This window comes from Asterias rubens, chromosome 2, assembly GCF_902459465.1.
Source record: "Asterias rubens chromosome 2, eAstRub1.3, whole genome shotgun sequence".
Taxonomy (NCBI): domain Eukaryota; kingdom Metazoa; phylum Echinodermata; class Asteroidea; order Forcipulatida; family Asteriidae; genus Asterias; species Asterias rubens.
This window is the reverse complement of record NC_047063.1, coordinates 687,398-710,894: the sequence shown is the minus strand read 5'-3', so window position 1 is coordinate 710,894 and position 23,497 is coordinate 687,398. Positions and strand designations below refer to the sequence as shown.

Genomic DNA, 23,497 nt, shown 5'->3' with positions numbered 1-23,497 from the left:
ATTCTTTAGAATCCAGCTTTGTCTTCACCCAAGGGTCCGGATTCCTGCCCTCAGCTGCTGGCTCAGAATACTAAAGTCCTTCTTCCCAATGGAATTGAAAGAAGTTTACAAGTCATGACTACAAATCTACCTGATCAGACCCAGGTTAGTTATCAGTCAATCAAAATAAACTTCTGCATAAAATGTGATTAATTTAATCACAGGAATAATGAATGACAGCCCAAGGCATGATTAATGACCTATATATAATATATCTCAGTTGGCAGAGCGCTGTTGAACATTAATCCAGAGGTTGCAAACAAATAACCTGACAGCTCTTGTTACACTTGTATACCTGTTTTAACATTAAAATGTGTCTTGTGTTGTATTTTAGTCTTTGAGAAAGGCTCTGCTAGGATACAAATGTTGTGCAACTAAATAAAATGAAAACAAATAACCTGATAAGAATTTTTTTGAAATTAGTATTAATGAATTAAAGTGTGATTCTTCCTCTTTCTAAAAATTAGTCATGCCTTTTCGTCTGGGAAAAAAAAATACATGTTTACTCCTTGTTTGAACAAAATTTTGTAATTCCCTCTGACTAACCTAACTTTCCATTTATTTCTTCATCTCTTAGACTTCTAGCTTTGAATGTAGCTTTGATATCGAGGGAATACATCAGAGTACAACTGCTCAGCGTAATGATGATACCATCATGTGTGACATGAAAGCTGTAAGTTTATTACACTGTTAATTTTCTTGAAGTTAACCTTTTAGCACGCACGCAACATTAAACATAATGTCACACGCTCCTTAGTGTTTAGTAAAATTCAATCGATTTCCAGCCCTATCCAAAAAACGTAGGATAACTGTCGGTGTGATTATTTTCTTGTGTTACAAGTTGAGTTTATTTTGTAGAGGATGAAATTATCTTTTGGATGATTGTCACAGTTGCTTTGTTTGTCTCACAAAATCCAAGCTTTCAGGTTGGAAACATAAGAGAGAGCAACAAAAAATTGAAAACATTGTTTGCGTATCAAGTGAAGGTTTGTTTACGTGGAAAGTTGTGCACACAAGTTTTCTCAACTTTACTGTCTTCCGCCAGAAAAACAAAGCTACAAATAGTGGTTGAAAATAATCACGACATACCTTGAGAAATGAAAATGAATGCCTCTATTATCAACAGATACCTTCTGTACCTAAAATCTTTTGTAAAATTCTTTCAAATCGCGGTATTCCGTGTGTAAAAACACCAGAAAGTTTGACGCGAAACAAGCAAAGACTGCCATTACTGTGTACATGCGCGCGTAGTACGTGGTACATCCCCTATGCGGTCCGGCTACACAGAGAAACCGTACGGCTCCACACAGAGAAAAAGCATCCACTCATACATGCGTTGTTTGATTGTGAAATGACTTTCGTCCTTTGAACCTTACATCAGTTTTTCTTATGTGGACCAAGTGCTATTTTTAGACTGTTGTCATCTTGAGATCGCGCTCTATCTACAGCTGTTTGCTGCGTTATAATCGCATGTGTATAACTCAAATTACACCATGTCAAACTGCGCGGGCGCGTGTGGGCGATATGCGTGGTCATACGCAGGGCGCCTCCGGGCGTTATGCGGGCTAAAGGGTTAATAACCAACTTTTTGCCAAACGAAAGCCAAAAACTGTGTTGAACTTTGTTTGATATCAACCCATTTGTACTCCACAGTATACCTACACTTCCACTGATGAAGCAGAGCTGATTGTGAAACTGACCATTGAATGGACAGACACCAGTAATAACCCTCACATTCTAGATGACTTATTCAACAATAATGGTGAGTTTGAGTCAAGGATGTGGGATGGGGAGAGTGGCACTTCCATTACAAACAAGTCCAACTTATAGAATGTTACCCTTAGTAAAGACCCTACCATACAGTAGCTAGGATCCCTCAAGGGGGGATGTTGCTGACTGAGTTCTCTGTTGATTGTTGTTGTTTTGTTTTGTAATGCCATCTAGCATTAATTGTGAAAAACCTAAAAATCATGAGATAAAATTTTTTTGATCATGAGACGCTTTCCCTCCAGCACTCTAAATTAAGACAATGGTAACTTTTCTAAAGCATATTTTGACTTTTTACGATTTATAAAGATGACATGCAAAGGGCAATTTGAGTTTTTGTTTTTGCTCCAGCAACACTTTACAAGTGTGGAGCATTGAAGCCAGATTGTAGTCGGTGTGTTACTGCCAGGCCAGAGCTGGAGTGTGTTTGGTGTAATGCTATGTGTGAACTAAGAGAGTCTTGTACAACAGCGGAAGGAGAGTGGGTTACCCACAATAATAACGCCAACTGCCCTGATCCAGTCCTCCAAGGGGTGAGTAGATTTATCAGATACAGTTAGTGATTATTGATTTGGAGTTCAGGGTTTGTAATAAGGGAGTGATTGTAATGTCACCACTTTGTACTAAGATGAAACCTTTAGGAACCTTAGTTTATTCTTAAAGTCAACTTCCTTTTTCTAATACTTCAAGAGGTGAATGAATATTGAATAAATTAAATGTTAAGCATCAGGCCTCGACCTCTACAGCGACCACCAGCGGCCATTGCCGCGATGCCCCAGCGAATTGCCGTGAAGCCCTTTTAAAATTCACGTACCTTACGGCCACTTGGCCGTGCCCTTTTCCATTTATTCCATAACATTATTTATTCGGAAGTGTTATTTTTTGTTAATATTGTGAGGTCAGACCCATTTAATTATGAAGGTAAATTGTTTCGGAACGTACGATCCCGCACACTAGTTTTCACAATGCTGCTTCTGTGCAATAAAAAGTGTGTCGAGAACGTGGCATGGTAACCATATCAAACGTAGTTGAGCTGTTTACTACTAAAAAGGCAGCACCAGACTACTCCAATGTATAAACTCGCTACAAGTCCCTACACTAAATTACGCATTTTCGCACTGATTTTGTCCATTGAGATTTGTATTTGTTGGTGATGGTGCCGGGGAGGCGCGCGGCAGGGGCCAGGATACAGTCTATGTTTTTCCCCTGGCTATTTCGCTGGTGTCCAAGGCTTGTACTGGATTAATGTTTGTGACCCACCACTACCAGTGATCTGCCTGCCTTGCGACTTTCTTTTTCATTGCCAAACACATGTGTGTGTACACAAAACATAAAACAAGCGTGGAATTGTAGGCTAGGCCAATTATTTTGAGCTAAAGGGGGTGGGGGTTCGTTTTTAATTTTCATAATCATATTTATTAAAAAAAACCAAAAAAAAAACAAGTTGTTTATATTAAATTTTAAGGTTTATTTTTCCAAATCATCGGATTTTGTTGCGCCTCCGGGTTGTTGGTGGGTGTTGGCGTGGGGTGGGTGGGGCTCGATTGTCTCGCAGAGTTGGTGGTGAGCCAGAGACTAATTTATCTTTTTCTTCATTTTCTTAATATTTTTTCTGTATGATTTTTTCAACAATTCTTTGTTCTGGAGCAATGATTTGTTTTCAGATGAGCAGAGAGGAGTTCAATTAAGTCGATGAATAAGGGGAGGGGGGGGGGGTAAAATGGGGGTAAGTTAATTACTGGGGTAATAGTTTGCAATGCGAGTGCTGCAAAAAAAACTGTAAATAATTCAGCAACAAATATTTTGAAACTTTTATTCAATTTCAGTTGCACAGCATGTAAACAGTGACAATGAAATAAATATGGGTTGGAAAGTTGACCACTATCTTGAAATCAGTGGAAAGTATAACAGTCATCAACAAATAAAGGTTTGAAAATGACCTTGGTGCCTTTTCAGTTGGCCTTGGTGCCCCTTTCTTTTTTGAACTTTTGAGGCCAAGTGGCCTTTCCCCTCTGAAGCTAAAGGTTGAGGCTTGAAGCATGATATTATTCTGGGTTTTTTTTTTGACGACTTTGTTTTTCCATTGGAAAAATCAGAAAAGTTGTTTAAAAATTGACTGAAAATGTGTTACAGCCTACACCATGTGTACATAGGTTAGCCCTTGGAACAGAATTTTCATTTTCATTTCTTTGACCAAGTGTCGCCTTTACATGGTCACGATTTCAATTGTAGATCAATGAACTACCGATTTATTTAGTTGCATGGTTATAAATTTTGTAAGTGTTAAATGTAATGACATCTTGACTTGACATTTTTTGTATTGTTTAGGTGTATCCATTGAGTGGACCAATAGAAGGTAACACCATAGTATCTGTAATGGGTACAGATATTGGCACAGGGTTCCATACTGTAGTGAATGTGATGATTGGAGACCAAGAATGCCATCTGGATGGACTGGAAGCCTATTATGAAATAGGCCACAGGTAAGAAGTATACCTCAAATGGGCCCTATCAAATTTCCTTGAGCTTGTAAGAAGTATAATTTGAATTTTATCTGACCTTATTTCACAGTGTAAGTTGCCTAACTCAATCGCGAGTTAAAAGTGTGGTGCCGATGTCTCTGACAGTCAGGGGAGGTGATGGGACAACACTACAGGAAAGCAAAGGAAATGTTAGCTTTGAATATAGGGTAAGTTTGATTACAATGGAGTCTACAGTAATGATAAATAACAATTGATTTTAGGGTTGAACAAAGAATTGACTGGAGTGGGATTTAAACCAACCACCTCTGAATTAACGTGCCGGCGCTCTACCAACTGAGCTATCTAGCCCTATGTTGGCATTGTCCCTATTGATATTGAAATAACAATTGAACAACAAGAAACAAGAAATTTACACTTAGTTAGAAAATAATTCAATTTTGCATAAGATGTAGGGAAAGTTCACTTTCTGGTTTGCTGTCATGATGGGAATACAATCAATTGAGGTTTACAGAGTTTATAAACTTTATCTATGATGAGATGGGGTGTTTTTGAAAAGAACCAGTGGGTAAACAGATCAACGTTTCGATCAGTGATCTGATCACCCTCAGGAGAATGACGTCAAATGAATTCAATTACATTGCATTTAAAGAACATTTGTACATTTCAGTATCGCTTCTCAAAACTAAACCTTTATGAAAAGGTCCTTGACTTTAGGTGTGATATTGTTTAGGACTGCACGTCGCAGTTCTTTATTTGTTTCTTGAAATTGCTGTCAATAACTTATTCCAGTACCACAACAATGACCCAAAGATAAATTGATTTTAAGACAAGATCAGGAAATAACTTATCTGGTCTGGTTGATAATAAGTAGGCCTAAACTACAATTGTTTTACTGGTTCTGATTTTCCTGCCAGGTTCCATCTATTACAAGTTTCAGTCCTCGTTTTGGACCAGCAGCTGGTGGGACTCGTATAACAATCAACGGAATGGCTCTAAATACAGGACGGGATATTCAGGCATTCATTGGTGATAAAGCTTGCATTATAACAAGGCAAGTGAAAGCGTTGTACTAAATAGAACATTTAAAGATAGTCGTAGATGAGAGCACCAAACTCAGCAGTGTGGGTTCGAGTCCTGGTCTTGACACTTGCTTCCTCAAGCAGGACACTTAACCATTGTTACTTTGTCCTTTGGATGATGAGCCGTAAACCATTGGCCCTGTGTGTCTTGTAATGCCCGTAAAAGAACCCAGTCACACTCTTATCATACAAATGCTGATATGTATGCATGTTAGAAAAGGGGTTTGCCCCTGTGTTTTTGGCAGTGGCAGCTGACTAGGTGCTCTAAATTGGTCTAAATTTTGAACAAATTCAAACCCTGTCTTAAAATTTGTCTGTTCAAGCACCTTGAATCTCCTAAATTTAGATGCATGCGCTATATAATATATAAACAGTTGTTTGAAAAATTACTTCCCTGTTGACCTGCCTTCTGCTTCATAACTTTACAGCCCAGTAACAGAGACTGAAGCAGTCTGCACAAGCTCTGAGGGGTCTGTTGGGCAGACAGAAGTTCTCAAGATGTCTTTTGATGGATCAAACAAAACAAGCAAAGTGTACACTTTCAGCAACAACCCTGTCATTACTGAAGTCAGTCCAACCACCAGTATATATTCGTGAGTACATCTCAGAAAATTTGAGCAAGTCTAAACTGTTATTTGATTTTTACAATTCAACAATATCTCATTTGACCACAGTCTGCTATTGGTTCTTTACAACAAGGGCCCAGATTCATAAAGCCTGTAAGCACACACATTTGCTTAGCATGAAATGTCTGCCTTGATAAAAACAGGAATACCCCCAAAATTTCCGAGTTGTTGTCAGGATAAGCAAGCAACAGCTGAATACCAGTAACAACAAAAATGCGACAAATTGAAACTTGTCCTGTTTTAATCAAGAAAGAAATTTCATGCTAAGAAAATTGTTGTGCTTATACAGGCTTTATGAAATTGGGCCTGTATTTTCTTGTGCAACTTTAGATTTAGCTGTAAAGTCTTTAAAATTGAAATTATAAAAAAGAATTCTCAGCCTTAATCAGATTAGCAACCAACACCCGTTACAGACAGGGCTGCCAGAGTCATGCCCAACCAAATTGATTTGGAGATAAAATTTACATTGGCTTTAGCTCATGACGAGATCAACGTTTGAAACCAAGGTGCTCCAGAGACGTTTCGGACGACTGCAACAGTCTTTCCATCGAGTTCTAGTGCGTCAAAGTTTTCATGTACTTAATTCAGAAATTTGTTAAATGCGTATCTGGAGCACCTAGTAACCCTTATTTCTTTAATCCTCATGAACTGAACTAGTTTGATTTTTTTATGATTACCCAGTGGTGGTCGGGAGATGGTTGTCAGAGGGACTCATCTAGACACTGCCCAGATGGCTTCACTTGTTGTTACAGTTGCTTCTCAAATCACTAAGAGATCTGTCAGCAGTGAGGGACCCAACAATATTGAGTTTGCGGAGGTGAGTTACCAGCTCACTACATTGTCATTATATTTAAATCACAGCACCGGTTGTTTCGTGAGGTCTTGACTTTGTCAAACCGTGGTAAAAGGTTTTTTCTCTACCTTATTTTTATTTTATTTTTTATCTTATAAAAACATTAAGTTCCATCTTTGTAAATGAGGTAAAAAGCTCAAACAGTGAAGACAATAAGAAGTTAATACAGTGCTTTATCTATATGAGCATCTCAAAAGTTCTTATTGGGGTTTTTGTAAGGTAGATATGTTTAGTTTTTAAAATATAAGCTTGGTTATGTAACACATTATAAAGGTTTAAAAACACTTCAATACAGCAGCTAAAAGCTGAAATGTACAGTTAAAAAAAATAGTCATTAAAAACATTACTAAATTACAACAAAAGAATAAAATATCAAATGTAAAAACATACAAGCAACAAATTTATATGACAGAAAAACATTAAAGGAACATGTTGCCCCGGATCGTTCGAGTTGGTTGCCGAAGAGCGCCTGAAACCGTCTGCTACTTATCACAATATTCCACTCCCAAAACATCCAACCAACCGCAAAGCATTCCACAACAAACAGGTCCCAAACGCTCGTCTAAGGCCAACCCGCCCGACCTCAGGCAATGTTCCCTTTAAAAAGAGCACAAAAAAAGAAAACATTAAAAAGAGCAGCAACAAATTTTGATTAGATTCAAAAACCAACCATCGCTTATTGTGTAAATAATATTATTGTCATTAAAGTTACAACAATTATTATTTTAAGACTGACAAACCGCTACATGGAACAAAAAAAGAAATGGCAAATCACAGTTGGAAAGAACATAATTAGTTTGTGTTATGTAACTGTAACATGCCAAAAACACAGGGGTGAGACTTTTCATTTGAAAATTAGTCCACAGTTTAGTCTTTTCATGCTCCTTCGCTGCGCTCATACGCATGAAAAACAGTTTCACTTTATTGTAGGACACACAATAAACACACCTTGAAAACATTATTTAGTTTCAGAATTTATTAAATCATGGGAGTGGGCCGTTGTTAAACTGCATATGAATTAATTAATTAATAATAATAATTATAATAATAATATTAATAATGATAAAATCAAGTTTTCTATGTCATGTGTAAAGTGTTCTTTTGTATCCTTTGACAACTCTCTTGATTTATCTGAATCATGGCTCTTTAAGCCCTCCGGGTTTCTACCGGGATCTCTCTCAAATTAAACTTCGCATTATAGGGTATGTTCAGACAGCGTACTAAGTTAGACCCGAACCGGTTGAACTTTTACGAGCAGCAAGGGGTGATCGTAAAAATAAAACCCCTTTGCGTTCAGACAGCACTGAGTTAAACCCGATCCGGTTTATCTTTGGTTTTAAGAGGTCAAGGAAAACGCGACCCTGTTACTCTAACATCTAGTTCATTCCAAACAATTTATATTATGGTTCCTTATAATCCTCCTGTATCGGATTGTTTAACTTTTGATAACTATACCGATTATTCTATATAATTAATCATTGCATTGGGTAAAAGTGTGTTTTATGTACCTATGAAAATTCTCTTGATTTCTTTTGGATTTATAGTTTTATATTAACTATAATCGTACATAGCTGATACATTTTAATTTCACTCTATTATCAAAACTTTATGACGTATCGTTCTTGAAGATAAAACTAGTTATTAAAGTGTAATGTTATACAATTATTTTCAAGTTATAGTAACTCCAATACTTATTCTTAATGGTTCGTAAGAATACAAGCATCCGAGTTTAGTGTTACTATTTTCTGATCTGAGGTACACAAGCTTGCTGTTTTGCACGGTGAGGGAGTGCCGTAGACACAAATACATCTTCTCCCATTTGTAATTTTTGCATTTGAAAGGTATAACTTTGGGATGCAAACCGGAGAGTAATATTATCAGCACTCATAATTGACTGTTATTGAACCATCTCTGAAGATGTCCATTTTTGATATGGGGATAAAGAATGGATAGCCCATTTCTTTTTGGCAATTCAGAAATGTGGCTGGCTCTAAATTTGTGTCATTTCACGTCTAAAAAAGTGATGGCAATTCCAATGAAACATAACACGCAATTCTAAGATACAAAAGGCTAATCGGACCCCCAAATTTGTCAACTACTTTGTTTATACTGGTCAAGAGAAATTGGTTCATTTTGCCTTGGGAGATTGTGGAGTTGACTGTTGTTGTGTATAATATTTGGTACCGATGGTGAATCTATTTTATGGCAGAGGCTACGAGGGTTTAATAGTTTGGCACTGTTTTTCTTGTGAACAAGATAAGCTGCGACGATTTAGCTTTAAATCGAAAGTTTTATATCAATTTTTAATTCTTTCAAATAATTGAAAACGATTTCAACAGTTATACAAGTGCTATTTAATTTGCGAGGGGTCTTGGCTAATACAGCTTAGTTGAAAATTTGTTTCTTACTTTAGTAAGACATTTTGGGAAGTTTGACCTAAAGGGTTGAGAGTAACTTATCTTAAAGGTTATACAGTAAGAAAAACATGATGAGTACAATCTATTTGTATAGCACGAAACTAAATCATTGAAAACTGAAGACCCTATAGTAAGGAATACTTATTTCTTTGTTGTTCTACATGTAAACCATTCGGGCGACTCATATAATACCTTCCTTAATCCAAGTTCAGTAACTAGACCACAAAATCGGCAAAGAATAGAGGATAGCCACCAAGGAAATAAAAATGTAAGCTTTTACGCATTCTTATGTATCATATGATCGAGAACAGCATAAGACTACTGGTGGTACAACCATGAAAAATTACTTTGCATCATTAGGTGAAATTTCGATATGGTAGTAACCAAACTTAGTCGAATTATAGAGAATCTTGTAAAAGAAATTGCAACCTTATTTTACAATCATCTAGTTTGAACTTTCTGAACGAATTTGTTCAGTCTGCTTAATTCTATAATCAATCGTTTCTTACCAGTTGCTTGATAAGCTACTGATAAGGGACCCACAATAAAAGAGGGCTCTGTTTTCTCTACGATTATTTGAGATGAAACCAATTCCATGATAAAAACTATTGGTGTTAATTCGGAAGTACCAAGGGGCGGCATTTCCAAAACGAGATATAACCAGTCAGAATCACAGACATGATCTATAGAGATGAACAAAATTAGTACCAAATTTGTGCATGTCTTTCTTTGACCATAAATTTATCAGATTTCAAGACCGTTATCTTACATGATTAATAATAACATCGTACCTCAAATAAATCTACAAACTTGTCAAACAAGTTTGCCTCTTAAATGCCTTCGGGCCTTTCATATACTACATTCCTAAATCCCAGTTAAGTAACTAGATCACAAAATCGGCCAAAAACAGAGGATGGCCACCAAGGAAATAAAAATGCCAGCTTTTACACATTAACATAGATCATATGATCAAGAACAGCATGCAGGTATCAAGATTTCTGTTGGTGAAATTTCGATATAATAGGGTACCCAGACTTTAGTCGAAATATATTACGACTAATAGAACATTAGACAAACTTGCGAAAGAAATAGCAACCTTATTTTCCAATTTTGAGGTTTCTGAACGAATTTGTTCAGTCTGCTTAAATCTAGAATCAATCGTTTCTTATCAGTTGATTGATAAGCTACTGATAAGGGACCCGCAATGAAAGAGGGCTCTGTTTTCTCTACGATTGTTTGAGATTAAACAATTCCATGATAAAAACTATTTCGAAAACTTTCTCATTTAACGCTGATTAATTCGGAAGGACCAAGGGGCGGCATAAACAAGATATTATAACCATTTATAACACAGACATGATCAATTGAGATGAACAAAATTAGTACCAAAATTGTGCATGTCTTTCTTTGACCATAAATTTATCAGATTTCAAGAACGTTGTTTTACATGATTAATAGTCACATCGTACCTCTAAATACATATACAAACTTGTCAAACATGTTTGCCTCTTTAATGCTGACTTAGGGCTGCTGTGGTGTAGCCAAGTGAGTGGGCAGCTCTGGCTCTAGGTCTTGGTCTAATCGATATGGATTGGTCACTCTCTGGACCAGTGTCCTTGCATTCTGCAGTTGTAGCAGACGTCAGCGTCCGGCATGCCTGTCAACAAAGAATTGAAAAAACCAACAGAAGAAAAAGGAAAACATAATATGTTCCATAATGTGGAACTTAATATCGTATATAAAATACGCTGTTGCCGAAATGCGACACTAACACTACAGCAGAGTAAGCAGCGGCCTGAATTGGATTCTGTTGCTAAGGACGCTGCTTTTATACTGACATGCATCAATGCACTCAAATGAACGAATCACGACACGATTCATTCATTTTGAGTTACCCGCATATAAGTCATGTGACGCATACGCCGGGTACTCCTGTGTGTCATTCAAACAATAAAAACTACATACTGATTTAGTAACTTCTGTGTTTGCTTTCTGAATACAAAAGGAAACGAATCAATTCAAAAGAGAAAATCATCTACTATGAATTATTTTTGTCTAGAATTGTGCTGTGGAAGGCTCAGAGTTCATGCGTTGCTTCACACCGAATATAACATCAGCCATAAGCAGCTCTTTATCTCGACTTAACGTGACTTTTGGCTTCATTATGGACGGTGTGAGTGACCTCTTAACATGGTCAGAAGACAACGACGTTGACTTGGAGTTCTTTCCTGATCCAGAGTATGACGAGTTTGAAAACGGCTTGTTTGAGAAGAATGGAGAGTTATTGACGATCAAGGTGAGGATTTATCAACCATTGAATGATTGTTAATCACATTTCATATTCCCAATACATAACAACATCTTTGTATTTATAGGTCTGTTAAAATTGCATCGCTGACAATATATAACATCTATTAAATCGCTGTGGTACCCATTGCTGGAGAAGGAGTTTCTTTAATTGATGGAAGGTTTTAAACTTACTTTGATCGGAGTATCAACTGATTTGATGAAAAAATATGATGTTATTGTGAGTATTTTTCAGCTGTGATATGTTCCATTGAAATATTCTTTTCAGGGTGACCGAATCAACAATGCAATCACTGAATCAGAAATCATCGTTCATGTTGGAGCAATGAGATGTGACGTAACCTTTATTGAAGAAACAGGCCTTGGTTGTATTTTACCTGAGGAGCAACCACCTGCTGGGGACTTCACCGGCCAAGACACAAAGAGAGGGCTTCCTGTGGTCTGGGTAAGTCTTAAAACAGCTCTTGGTAGAACCCTTAGACCTTGACTTTTTGGGTCAAAACACTGAGAGACGGCTCTATGTGGTCTAGGCAATTCTTAAGACAAATATAGTGAGAAACAACCACCTTTTAGGGACTTCTAGGGCCAAAGATGGAAGGCTTCATGTGGTTTGCGTATGTCTTCAATTAAATCTTGGATATAATTTACTTAAGAACAACCATCTGTCTAGGACACCAAGAGATAAGTGTAGGATGAGTAGTTTGGTGTACAGACAATTCTATGGAATCGAACTAACCCAAAACAAGTTGTAGAACTAACTGTACCTTGTTCCTGTTCTCTCTTCAGGTAACTCACAGCAATCTAGAGTTCCGTATAGGATACGTTAAGTATCCTGTAGAGTTGGTTCCAATCGTACTCCCGTCAATCAGTGGAGTCATCGTGGTCTGCATTCTCACTGTTGCCTTTTGCTTCTTAGCTCAGCTGTATGGATCCAGACGAGAAGCTAGACTCATCCAGGATGACATGGTAACATTAGAAGTGGATCTGTCAGATGAGATCAAACAAGGTATGGAGCTCCTGGAGGTCTCAAAGGCTAAAAAGACAATAATGATAGTAATGATAGTGGTTGCTCATTGCGCTCCTAGATTGGGCCGTTATTTCATTCCTCATACCATCTTAGCTCCCTGAGGGTAGAGCCTGTGCTACCAAATATGTAGCGCACCAAGCTAAGCCCATTACCATCAAGAACCATCTCTGTACTCACATGTACCCATTTAACCCTGGGTGGGGAGAAGCAATTTCAGTTAAAGTGGGATGATACTAGTCTTTTCATTGCTTCGTTCAAGCTGCATTTTGAAAGTCTTTGGAGAGAAAAACACATTTTTCTTGATAAAGTGTTGGGCAGGCTTCTGATTAACACTGATGAGTTTCTATTTTACCTACTAATTCAATTTTTTGTTTTTTTCAGCCTTTGCTGAACTTCAGACAGACTTGACAGATTTGACAAGTGACTTGCATGGAATTGGAATGCCATTTGTCAGTCACCGAGAGTACGCCAGTAATATGCTGTTCATTGGGCAAGAGAGACCAGACACTCAGGATAAAGAGGTAAGTGTCTGCCATTCTCTTACCTCTCACTTCACTAAGATTTGACATCTTTTATATAAACATTACTTATTTAAAGGCAGGGTATAGGGCCTATTGTTGGTATTTACTCCTAAAAAATAATGACCATAAAAACTTACCTAATAAAGGGCACCCGAGAACTGTTGTAAAGCATTGTTAAAAACGACCCTCATTGAAGTAATGTAGTTTTAGAGAAAGAGGTAATTTTTCACCTGTATATTTGAATCTGAGAAGGGCTTCAGTCTCATGCTTCTAAAAGCACACAATTCTATAACCTGAATTGTCTCAGTTCTTCGCTATTTTATGCATATGTTGGGATGCACAAAGTGAGAATACTTGTCTTTGTAAATTACCAAAAGTCAACTACCTTGGCTTGAATTTCGCCATTAATTAACCAAATCTTTTAAATATGTCATCATGTTCTCCTGTCCAATCTATATTTTTTTTCTTTTCTTTTTTTTAGTATCCAGATGAAAATGTCCAGAAAGCAATGATGAAGTTTTCTCGTCTTCTTAGCAACAAGGCTTTCTTAATTGTTCTGATTCAAACGTTGGATGCTGAGAGCCCCTCAAAGTTACCCATTAGACAAAAGTAAGTCTCTCCAAAGATTTATCAGAATAAAATTTTTAGATTTCAGTTGTTAAGGAATATCGCAGAAAATTATTTGGAAATATAGTTTGACTTAGGTTTTGTTTTTTTAAGTAATTCATCAGATGCAATATCCTTTCATGATATTGAATTTGTTTACAAGCTGTTCACCTAAAGCTTGATTATGATTAGTACTTTTACAATTTATATCTTGGAAATTGCATTCACTCAGCCTCGGGAAATATCAGAGAAAATGGTAACATTATCAAAGCCTTGTCGGACAGAGGAATTTTTATAAGCAGCTTTATGAAATTGGGCCCAGTATGGACCAATTTCATAGAACAGCGCAAGAAAGCATCTTTAGCACATGCAATTTATGCTCAACAGAATAAAGTTATGAGCCACGCTAACATCCCCATGTACTATTTGTGGCAGGTATCCTGATCATTTATGCTTGGCGTAAATTTGTTAAGCAAAATTTGCTGTTTAAGCAGCTATATGAAATTTAGCCCCAGTCTTAACTCTGTACATTCCATGTTATTAAATTCACACAGGCAGTTGATAGCATCTCTGCTTACAGTGGTCATGATTCTGGAGAATAAAATGACGTACCTGACTGAGTAAGTTATCCTTCAATGTTTACTTTATTTGTTTTCCAGAGAGTACTGAGCAAGAAGACAGAAATCTGAACTTCCTGTATCACTCCAAAAAGAAAACCATCTTCCAAACTAACAACTGTCTTCTTACTAAAAACTTGTTCATCGCTTCAAAACTCCAGTCTCCTGCAAACCAATAACGAACGTATCAATGAATGGTTTTAAGATTTCATGGAAATGGACTGGAACCACCTTCCCATGTAATCTAGACCAAATGTTTCTTGCTATCTGAACCAGATAAACGGACATTAACCCCAACGCTTCCATGATAAGTGTTCTGGTTGTTTTGAGCACACTAACAATCCTAGTATACAGGAATTAAGATGTCCAATTTAGAGGACAAAGCAATTATGGTACAGTAATAATACAGTATCTTGAGTCTTGTATCTTGAATACAGTATCAGAAGCACCAGAGTTTGAGTCCGGTGCTCTTACCCCTACCACGACTGGGGACTCGAACCCTCAGTCTGCTGATCAGAAACCAGCAGAGTCCGGTGCTCTTACCCCTACCAGGACTTGGGACTCGAACCCTCAGTCTGCTGATCAGAAACCACCAGAGTCCGGTGCTCTTACCCCTACCATGACTGGGGACTCGAACCCTCAGTCTGCTGATCAGAAACACCAGAGTCCGGTGCTCTTACCCCTACCACGACTTGGGACTCGAACCCTCAGTCTGCTGATCAGAAACACCAGAGTCCGGTGCTCTTACCCCTACCACGACTTGGGACTCGAACCCTCAGTCTGCTGATCAGAAACACCAGAGTCCGGTGCTCTTACCCCTAACACGACTTGGGACTCGAACCCTCAGTCTGCTGATCAGAAACACCAGAGTCCGGTGCTCTTACCCCTACCACGACTTGGGACTCAAACCCTCAGTCTGCTGATCAGAAACACCAGAGTCGGTTGTTCTTACCCCTACCATGACTGGGGACTCAAACCTTCAGTCTGCTGATCAGAAACACCAGAGTCTGGTGCTCTTACCCCTACCACGACTTGGGACTCGAACCCTCAGTCTGCCGATCAGAAACACCAGTGTCCGGTGCTCTTACCCCTACCACGACTTGGGACTCAAACCCTCAGTCTGCTGATCAGAAACACCAGAGTTCGGTGCTCTTACCCCTACCATGACTGGGGACTCGAACCCTCAGTCTGCTGATCAGAAACACCAGAGTCGGTTGTTCTTACCCCTACCATGACTGGGGACTCGAACCTTCAGTCTGCTGATCAGAAACACCAGAGTTCGGTGCTCTTACCCCTACCACGACTTGGGACTCGAACCCTCAGTCTGCTGATCAGAAACACCAGAGTTCGGTGCTCTTACCCCTACCACGACTTGGGACTCAAACCCTCAGTCTGCTGATCAGAAACACCAGAGTTCGGTGCTCTTACCCCTACCATGACTGGGGACTCGAACCCTCAGTCTGCGGATCAGAAACACCAGAGTCGGTTGTTCTTACCCCTACCACGACTGGGGACTCGAACCCTCAGTCTGCCGATCAGAAACACCAGAGTCCGGTGCTCTTACCCCTACCACGACTGGGAACTCGAACCCTCAGTCTTCTGATCAGAAACACCAGAGTCCGGTGCTCTTACCTCTCTTTTTTGAAATAGTTTGTCATTTTCTTATTCAGCATCATAATTACTCTGATGACGGAGCTCATCCACACAGCCGCTGACCACAGCCGAACTAGACAACTCTTCCTCAGGTAATTCTTATCCATATTACTTACAACAGTTTTTATTACTTCTCTGCTTGTGGACAATCGGTGCATACTGGTCAAGATAAGAATTGATATGCCACAATTGTTTTGTAGAATTACAGCAACTTGCAAAGCTTCAAATCCTACTATGTACAGGCTGTTACCACAAGACCTGTATTGTTTTCCCACTAAGCAAAGTTTCAGGTAATGCTTTTTTTAAACATACTTTCACACTAATGTCAGACTCTGTTATAAATTGCATACTATAACATATTTTTAAGGGTCTGACGAAGAACTCTTATTTTTTTGTTTAAGTTGGCTAGGAAAATTTCAAAGATCAACAACTAAAAAGATCTACCTAAAAAAAAAATATAAATACTGATTTGTACTACTGTTTCAATAATTTGTTGAAATGTAAAATCAAGATTTGCCTTACTACCTTTTTTCGTAAAAAGTTATTTTTTTATATAATTTATTTAATGTTTATTTCTGACAGAAATGAGAGTATTTTAGAGAAGCTTCTATCAAACTGGGTTGCTCTGTGCCTGTATGATCAACTTCAGGTATGGATTACTTACAAATGTTTACATGTACATAGTCTTCAAAGCAGTGTACGCACAGCATGTACGATTGTTTGGTTGTTGTATGTGGAGGAATTCATTTGTGAAGGTACCAACACTGATGGCATGCTTTACTTTTGACTACATAGTAAAAAGTAGTAAAGATATTTGGTAGAATAAATTTTATTTGCAGTGGATTGATGTTCCTGTACACAATTAAAGACACTGGACACTATTGGTAATTGTCAAAGACCAGTCTTCTCACTTGGTGTATCTCAACATGTGCACAAAATAACAAACCTGTGAAAATTTTAGCTCAATTGGTCTTCGAAGTTGCGAGATAACTATGAAAGAAAAAACACCCTTGTCACACAAAGTTGTGTGCTTTCAGATGCTTGATTTCGAGACCTCAAATTCTAAACTTGAGGTCTCAAAATCAAATTTGTGGAAATAACTTCTCTCTCGAAAACTACGTCACTTCAGAGGGAGCCAATTCTTACAATGTTTTATACTATCAACCTCTCCCCATTACTCGTTACCAAGTAAGGTTTTATGCTAATCATTATTTTGAGTAATTACCAATAGTTACCACTGCCTTTAAGCCCAATAAAAAGAAACATTTGAGTAGGGTGATTGATGTTGTCTTCTCTCCTTCAGAGTCACACTGCCTACCCTCTGTTTGTCTTGTACCGTGCCATCAAACATCGCACTGAGAGTGGTCCAGTTGATGTCTTCACCGGAAGGTCAAGATATTCTCTCAACTTTGAGAAGATGTTGGAGGAGGATATCGAGTTCAATACCCTTGTGAGTTTTAGGGTCAAATTCAGTTGTATTTTATGGAATATTAAGATTAGAAAACATAATCAGCTGGTTGCCAATGCTTGTTATTCTACCTTCACTTTTTCTTTGTGGTCAAATCTAAATTTAGTTTCTGGAATATTTACTCAGATTTGTGTTCATGCTTTTTATTTGAGTAATAAACAAATTACACAAAACTCGAATTGTACTTTTTATGAGGAAAAACATTACGAGGTAAATAGTTTCTTGAAATTGTTGATCTGGTACCTCCTTAGAATCTCATCGTGCCCATTGATGAAGAAGGAAATGTCATCAAGGAAGTCAAGGTGCTAGACGTAGACACTATCTCACAGGTCAAGGAGAAGATCTTAGATGCCATTTATTGCAGCACACCTTACTCTAGCAGACCCTGCACCAGCCAAGTCAACCTTGGTATGTCAGAAACCACTTTGAAATAAAGTAACTGCTGGTTTTAACTCTTGCCCTTTCCCCTTGTGGCCTACCCATCAATTTAATACCAAATCAAATTTAGAGCACCTTGTAAAAGTTTATCAAGAAACTTGATCTAATATTCTAGAGTTGTACCATGATGCATTGTATGATGTAATACAAAGTTTGTCTGTCTTCATCATTAGAATGGCATCATGGCACCAATGGTCGTCTCGTGTTGACAGACATGGATCTCAGACCACCAACTGACAAATGGCGAAGAATCAATATGCTAAAGGAATTCCACGTAAGTGTCACCTTCCTGATGAAGAACTTCTAGGGTTAGATGAAGACCCCCCCCCCCCTCCACCACCAACACACCACCACCCCCACAACAAATTCTTGTTTTCTTCTTTTGGAGTAATTTGTTTGTATGTTTGCATGGGTTAGCTGGGTCAGGGATCAGATATTTCAGACTTTTATCTGAATTCAGACTTGTTTAATAAGTATGCCTGCTTATAAAAAAGACTGCTGTATTGTTCTGCAAATTAATTAAGTTGGGGTCTTTGGTTTACTTCTCTAGCACTGAGGACATTGTTCCCAGAAGCTCCGTTGGGTCTATAACACCGGGGTGATAAAAAAGTGGATTTTCCATCATTTCAGTTTTACCTCCTAAAGTCTGGATCTCAATTTCAGACTTTTTTGTCAGCAGTGGCTCTCTTCCCTGCTGGTATTTTTTTTAAATGTTGTAGCAGTTGTTGGAGGTATTTTTTGAACTGGTTCTTTGTTATCCTTGATAACCTACAGGTTGGGGATAATGATCAAATGACGATTGTAGAGAAGCAAGACATTGCCAATGCAACTCTTTCCAAACCTGTTCTTCAGTTCTCACAGGGAAATGAGGCCAGTGCATACGGTAAGTTAGTTTTTGTACCATCATGGGTTGTCTTTACCCTTTTATATTGAAGGTGGGCCGGACTTTGGTAAAGTTCTATTCAAAAGCTTACTTTCTTGTAGTAAGTATCCAGTGAAACTGTGTTTTGTCTGAAATGCCCCAGTTGATTATAGATATCAATAAAATAACTTTTAAGTCTGAGAAATGATTCTTGCATTGTACACTATTTTAAGGTGTAGAGACTCAACATTTTCTTGTTCTTGACTTTATCTTTTAGAAAATGAGTGCATCACAAAACCGAATTGATCTTGAGACATTTCACTCACCAATAATAATTGTCCATCTTTATTGATATTTTCAACCTGTTAGGTTAGCATGCTCTTCCTTTAATATAATGGATGTTTTTTTGTAGAAAATTGACTTGCTTTTTCAATGCTTACCAATCAGCTTAATTATTTCTTGCAGCAAGAGCTTCTGATAAACCCCTAGAGTTACCCTGAAATAATTTGATTGTTTAACTATTTAAGGAAATGTGTTTATGACAAAATAAATTTGCGGAATAAAGTGTGTTTTTTGTACTGAATGTTGTAACTTAACTTATACATATTCCCCCCCCCCCCTGTCAGCTAATGTTGGAGTTGATGATTTGGCTAGCCGTAAACGATACAGCAATCGCCTGGATACCATTGTAGAAGTTGAGCCAATAAAAGGAATCAAAGACTGGCATCTGGTGAGTTATTGTGCAACTAAAGGATTATTAGAAACATATTTCTTTAGAGTTGCAGGAATAATAAATGTCATGGTAGGGGAGCACAGTTAACTTTTAGTAAGTGTCATTCTCGCACTCGCATAAGCACTGGTAGAGCTGCCAACATTTGCATACTTGCAATCAAGGCAATTGTTTTCCAACAGTTGAGGAGATAACCACATTACACTCAACACAGTAGGGGTAATGTTTCTGAATCAGGGAGATTGTCAAATGTGTTCATCAGAACATCGAAAGATTGTGTTATTTTCAAAGAAATCTTTTGCAGAATCAGGGAAAGTTTGCAGCTCTGGTATTGGCAGCAGTTTAAGTTTGATTGCCCTATTCCATAAGAAATTACTTTAAAGAGTTTACAGATAATGCTGTTTCACAAAACAAAAAACATACAACAACTTTTGCATATGCCACAACAATGAAAACCTGTATCATGCAAAATTGTTTGTACTTGTTTGATAAATGTGAAATAATTAATCAAACATTTTGTAACTAAATTATCATTGACAGATTTTGTCATGCATTTCCTTTAAAAAAAAACTGTTCACAGCCATACAGATAGGTGTTTAAAATTCAAATATAATTTTGTTGATAAATTGGAAAACATTGAACATAGCATCTTTAATTGTTCTTTATACTATTTTCTCCAAGGTTCAAGATGAAGACAACGGCTATGATGATGATGATGAGGAAGGCAAGAAGAAAAGATCCAGAGATTGCTGCAGCAGGTTGAGATCAGTCACCTTCAGAAATAAGATCACTCGCAGGAAGATCAAAGAGATCTCATTTCCAAGACTCATGTCAACAAAGGTTAGCAAAATAATAATCTGCCAACTTGGGTAGTTTTCATCAAAGGCTCACTACACTAGTTAAGCCTGGTTCATACTTCCTGCAAATGCTAATAATTTGCAGAAGTTGAACTTTGCTTGACTCTGTGGAATATTTGCATCAAAAATAGAGTTGTGACCCCAAATTCACGTCAAATTCACGTTCAACTTCTTTAGAAAAGAACACGGCTTAGCTTACGCCTCTGTCCCAGACACCAGTTTATCTTCACCACTGATAGAGATAAGCAAACATTCTGGACATCAGGGGTGTGGTTTCTAAGGATCTTTCCTGATGTTAAGATTTTCTGAAAATCTCCTTGAGCCTTCAGATATTTTTACAAGAAGTAAAGCAGTCACATCAGGGAGAAAGAAATAGTCCACAAACCTGCAGTTTGTTGTTTGTTATGATGTGTAGTATCTTGGAGGTTTTCTAGAATAAGGGGATTCAGGCCAGTACGCTATACATTCTGCAAAACACTGTTTTAAAAACAACAGACAAAATTTAAAACAGTTTGCAGCAATACATATTTATAGTAGTAACAATATTTGATTGTTAAATAACCTCAAGTTCAACTATTTTAGTATTCGGTGAAACCTGTTTTTATCAGGATTTTGATTCATGTGAGGATTGCTTGTAACTTTTTGCTTCCTTTCATGCGATTCATTTGTCTAACTAATAGTTTCTTTGTTTTTCCGCAGGGAGTCATTCAAAAGTATGTTGATGACATGTTCAATACCATTCTATCAGTGGAGAGCGCCCCCAAGGCCATCAAGTACCTCTTTGACTTTTTTGACAGTCAGGCCAATCGACATGAACTGGAAGAAAGTGACCCGGAAATCACACACATCTGGAAGAGTAACATGTAAGTTGCTGGGTTTTTTTTTTTTTTTGGGGGGGGGGGGGGGTGATTGTCAGTTGTGAAGTATTTTACTGTGATAAGTAAGCATAATGCTTCCCCACTTAAAATTCTCTTTCACTACAAATAAACAAGCAAACCAACTAAGATTGTGTTCATTTCTAATAGTTTACCACTGCGCTTCTGGTCCAATGCCATCAAGCATCCAGACTACATCTTTGACATCCGTGCTGGACGCTCCGTTGAGGCAAGCATGGATGTGATTGGTCAGTTATTCCATGATGTACATGACACCAAGACGCATAAACTCGGGCAGGTAACTGAACTGAAATAACATAATGATTTTATTTTCAAAAGAAACGCCTCAAAATTATTTAAAACTGTTAACAAAAATACTAGGGAACTTTTTTAGGACTCGATGGTTTGACTGGATCTGATGTTTTTGTTGACAGGAGTCCTCTGTGAATAAGTTATTGTACGGCAGAGAGAAGCAGAATTACCAGCATGTAGTAGAGGACTTCTATAATGAAGTTCGGGATTTGCCTCAGGTGACCACCCAGGAGCTGAATAAGGAGCTGTATAAAGCCAGCGAGGTAAAATTGTCAATTAAACCTCAGCATACAGTGTTGACTTCCACCCTGTTAAAGAACACTCCTTTAAATTAAAAAAAAAAACAAGTAAATTAGCAAGAAAACAGTTTATTTTTATGAAACCAAGTGGAGTAAAGTTTCTGTATTAAAAATAAATTAGGAAATTGTCACAACTAGTCCTTCAAATTGTCTTTTCAGAATTTCACTGGTCTGTTCAGCAAGTTGGACACTCTTGAACGGCTGTGGTATATTGTCAGCAAACACAATCAAACGGTAAGTTTGTTAACTCTCTTATTCAAATAATGAAATCCCATCTGAATCATTGTTTTACTTTGACCCTGAAAGCAAATTATGTTATAGAACCATGAATAAAGGATGGAGGTAGCGTAAAAAGAAATTGCTTTAGTCACCTTTGTGTAGTTTCTCGTGCTCTGATATATAATGATGATCATTAAGCAGGAGGGGGTCTGGCTATTTCCCTTCAAGCTCAGTTTTATTAACAGAGAACTCCTCTTAAGCTTTTGTTTGGTTAAATTCATCTTGTGCTTACTCCCTCGACTGTGTCTTCCAATTATTTCTTTTTGTCGGGTGTTTGTAGGTGCATGACTTTAAAATTAAAATAAAAAATTACTGCAGGTCTCTTTTAAATATTCTGATACATAAGAAATGAGCCTTGAATTAAAGGAAGACCAAGATGGTGGACTTTGTCTTCTCATTTCTTTCAGATTCTGGATGTTCTTGAGTCTGAACCAGAATATGAAGAAGCCCACCTTGGATACCTTCTTGAGGAGGTGCAAGTCACTCTCTCCAGTGGGGATGAGGCTTTGTAGAAGGGCAAATGTACTCCACCCCCTTCCAGTACTCGTTTCTGTTATGTAATTAGTAGAAGCAATCACACAATGTGAAAAACTGGCTTGAAGAAATATGAATTATTTTGATAGGTCTATTCATACTATCACATATTTTATCTTTAGTAGATAATAAATGTCCATCAGCAATAAAAAACATTTGTTTTACCCATCCACTGATGTGTGATGTTTTGTATGCTCAGTACTTTCCTTGGGATGTGAACCCGTAACCTTTGCCATTCCAGAGTAGATGTCTTGCCAACTAGGCCACCGAGATTGCTCAATAGAAAGAGGTGGTGTTGAAATCTGGACTTTTTAGATCAACAACTACCAGAGTAAAATGCAAAACTTTAAAAGTTCTACGTGAAAATTCCAATGTTCAAAAGTAAAACATTCTTCCACACAGAATTAAAATCTGGGAATAACAAATACACCAGAGTGTGATGATTTTAATGTTTTTAGCACTTTTTTTCTATTTACATGCAGACAATGTATTTTTTTTTTTACATTCATTATAGATTAATTTTGAAAAAGAAAATATTAAATGGCAAAACGATAGCCCTAAAAAGAAACTAAGTCGGCTAGAATGGCCCAACCCCGAAAAAACGATGCCCCCCCCCCTTTTGCCCTTAGTTTTGTCACTGTTCAAAGTGTGGAGGAGGATATAATAAAAGATAATTTATAAAACATGGACAGGTAAAATAAAACTATCCTGTGTTGTTTTTAATGATCAGTTTTTAAAGAATGACGCATAGGAATGATGGAATGTAGTGACAGTTTTTAATTATTAAATGCTGCTTTTTATAACTTTTTAAAAATAGCCGTAATCCCGATACAGTTCTTATTTTGGTT

General features: G+C 37.6%; 1 protein-coding gene across 1 annotated transcript in view; it reads left to right on the top strand.

Annotated features, from left to right (window-relative positions):
- Positions 1 to 23,205, top strand: part of LOC117307314 (plexin-A4-like) — a 36,947-nt gene extending 13,742 nt beyond the window's left edge. Inside the window, exons 11-38 of the mRNA XM_033792031.1 lie at positions 10 to 144; positions 617 to 712; positions 1,693 to 1,801; positions 2,158 to 2,339; positions 4,135 to 4,289; positions 4,378 to 4,495; positions 5,204 to 5,340; positions 5,797 to 5,961; positions 6,676 to 6,811; positions 11,324 to 11,560; positions 11,840 to 12,016; positions 12,358 to 12,577; positions 12,980 to 13,119; positions 13,601 to 13,728; positions 14,280 to 14,345; positions 16,013 to 16,087; positions 16,578 to 16,644; positions 17,299 to 17,445; positions 17,715 to 17,871; positions 18,075 to 18,175; positions 18,676 to 18,784; positions 19,390 to 19,493; positions 20,175 to 20,333; positions 21,050 to 21,213; positions 21,376 to 21,523; positions 21,660 to 21,800; positions 21,996 to 22,070; positions 22,523 to 23,205. Coding sequence (XP_033647922.1) covers positions 10 to 144; positions 617 to 712; positions 1,693 to 1,801; positions 2,158 to 2,339; positions 4,135 to 4,289; positions 4,378 to 4,495; positions 5,204 to 5,340; positions 5,797 to 5,961; positions 6,676 to 6,811; positions 11,324 to 11,560; positions 11,840 to 12,016; positions 12,358 to 12,577; positions 12,980 to 13,119; positions 13,601 to 13,728; positions 14,280 to 14,345; positions 16,013 to 16,087; positions 16,578 to 16,644; positions 17,299 to 17,445; positions 17,715 to 17,871; positions 18,075 to 18,175; positions 18,676 to 18,784; positions 19,390 to 19,493; positions 20,175 to 20,333; positions 21,050 to 21,213; positions 21,376 to 21,523; positions 21,660 to 21,800; positions 21,996 to 22,070; positions 22,523 to 22,627 — 3,753 coding nt within the window. The 3' untranslated portion in view covers positions 22,628 to 23,205. The remainder of the gene's footprint in view (positions 1 to 9; positions 145 to 616; positions 713 to 1,692; positions 1,802 to 2,157; positions 2,340 to 4,134; positions 4,290 to 4,377; positions 4,496 to 5,203; positions 5,341 to 5,796; positions 5,962 to 6,675; positions 6,812 to 11,323; positions 11,561 to 11,839; positions 12,017 to 12,357; positions 12,578 to 12,979; positions 13,120 to 13,600; positions 13,729 to 14,279; positions 14,346 to 16,012; positions 16,088 to 16,577; positions 16,645 to 17,298; positions 17,446 to 17,714; positions 17,872 to 18,074; positions 18,176 to 18,675; positions 18,785 to 19,389; positions 19,494 to 20,174; positions 20,334 to 21,049; positions 21,214 to 21,375; positions 21,524 to 21,659; positions 21,801 to 21,995; positions 22,071 to 22,522) is intronic.
- The last annotated feature ends 292 nt before the right edge of the window (positions 23,206 to 23,497 follow it).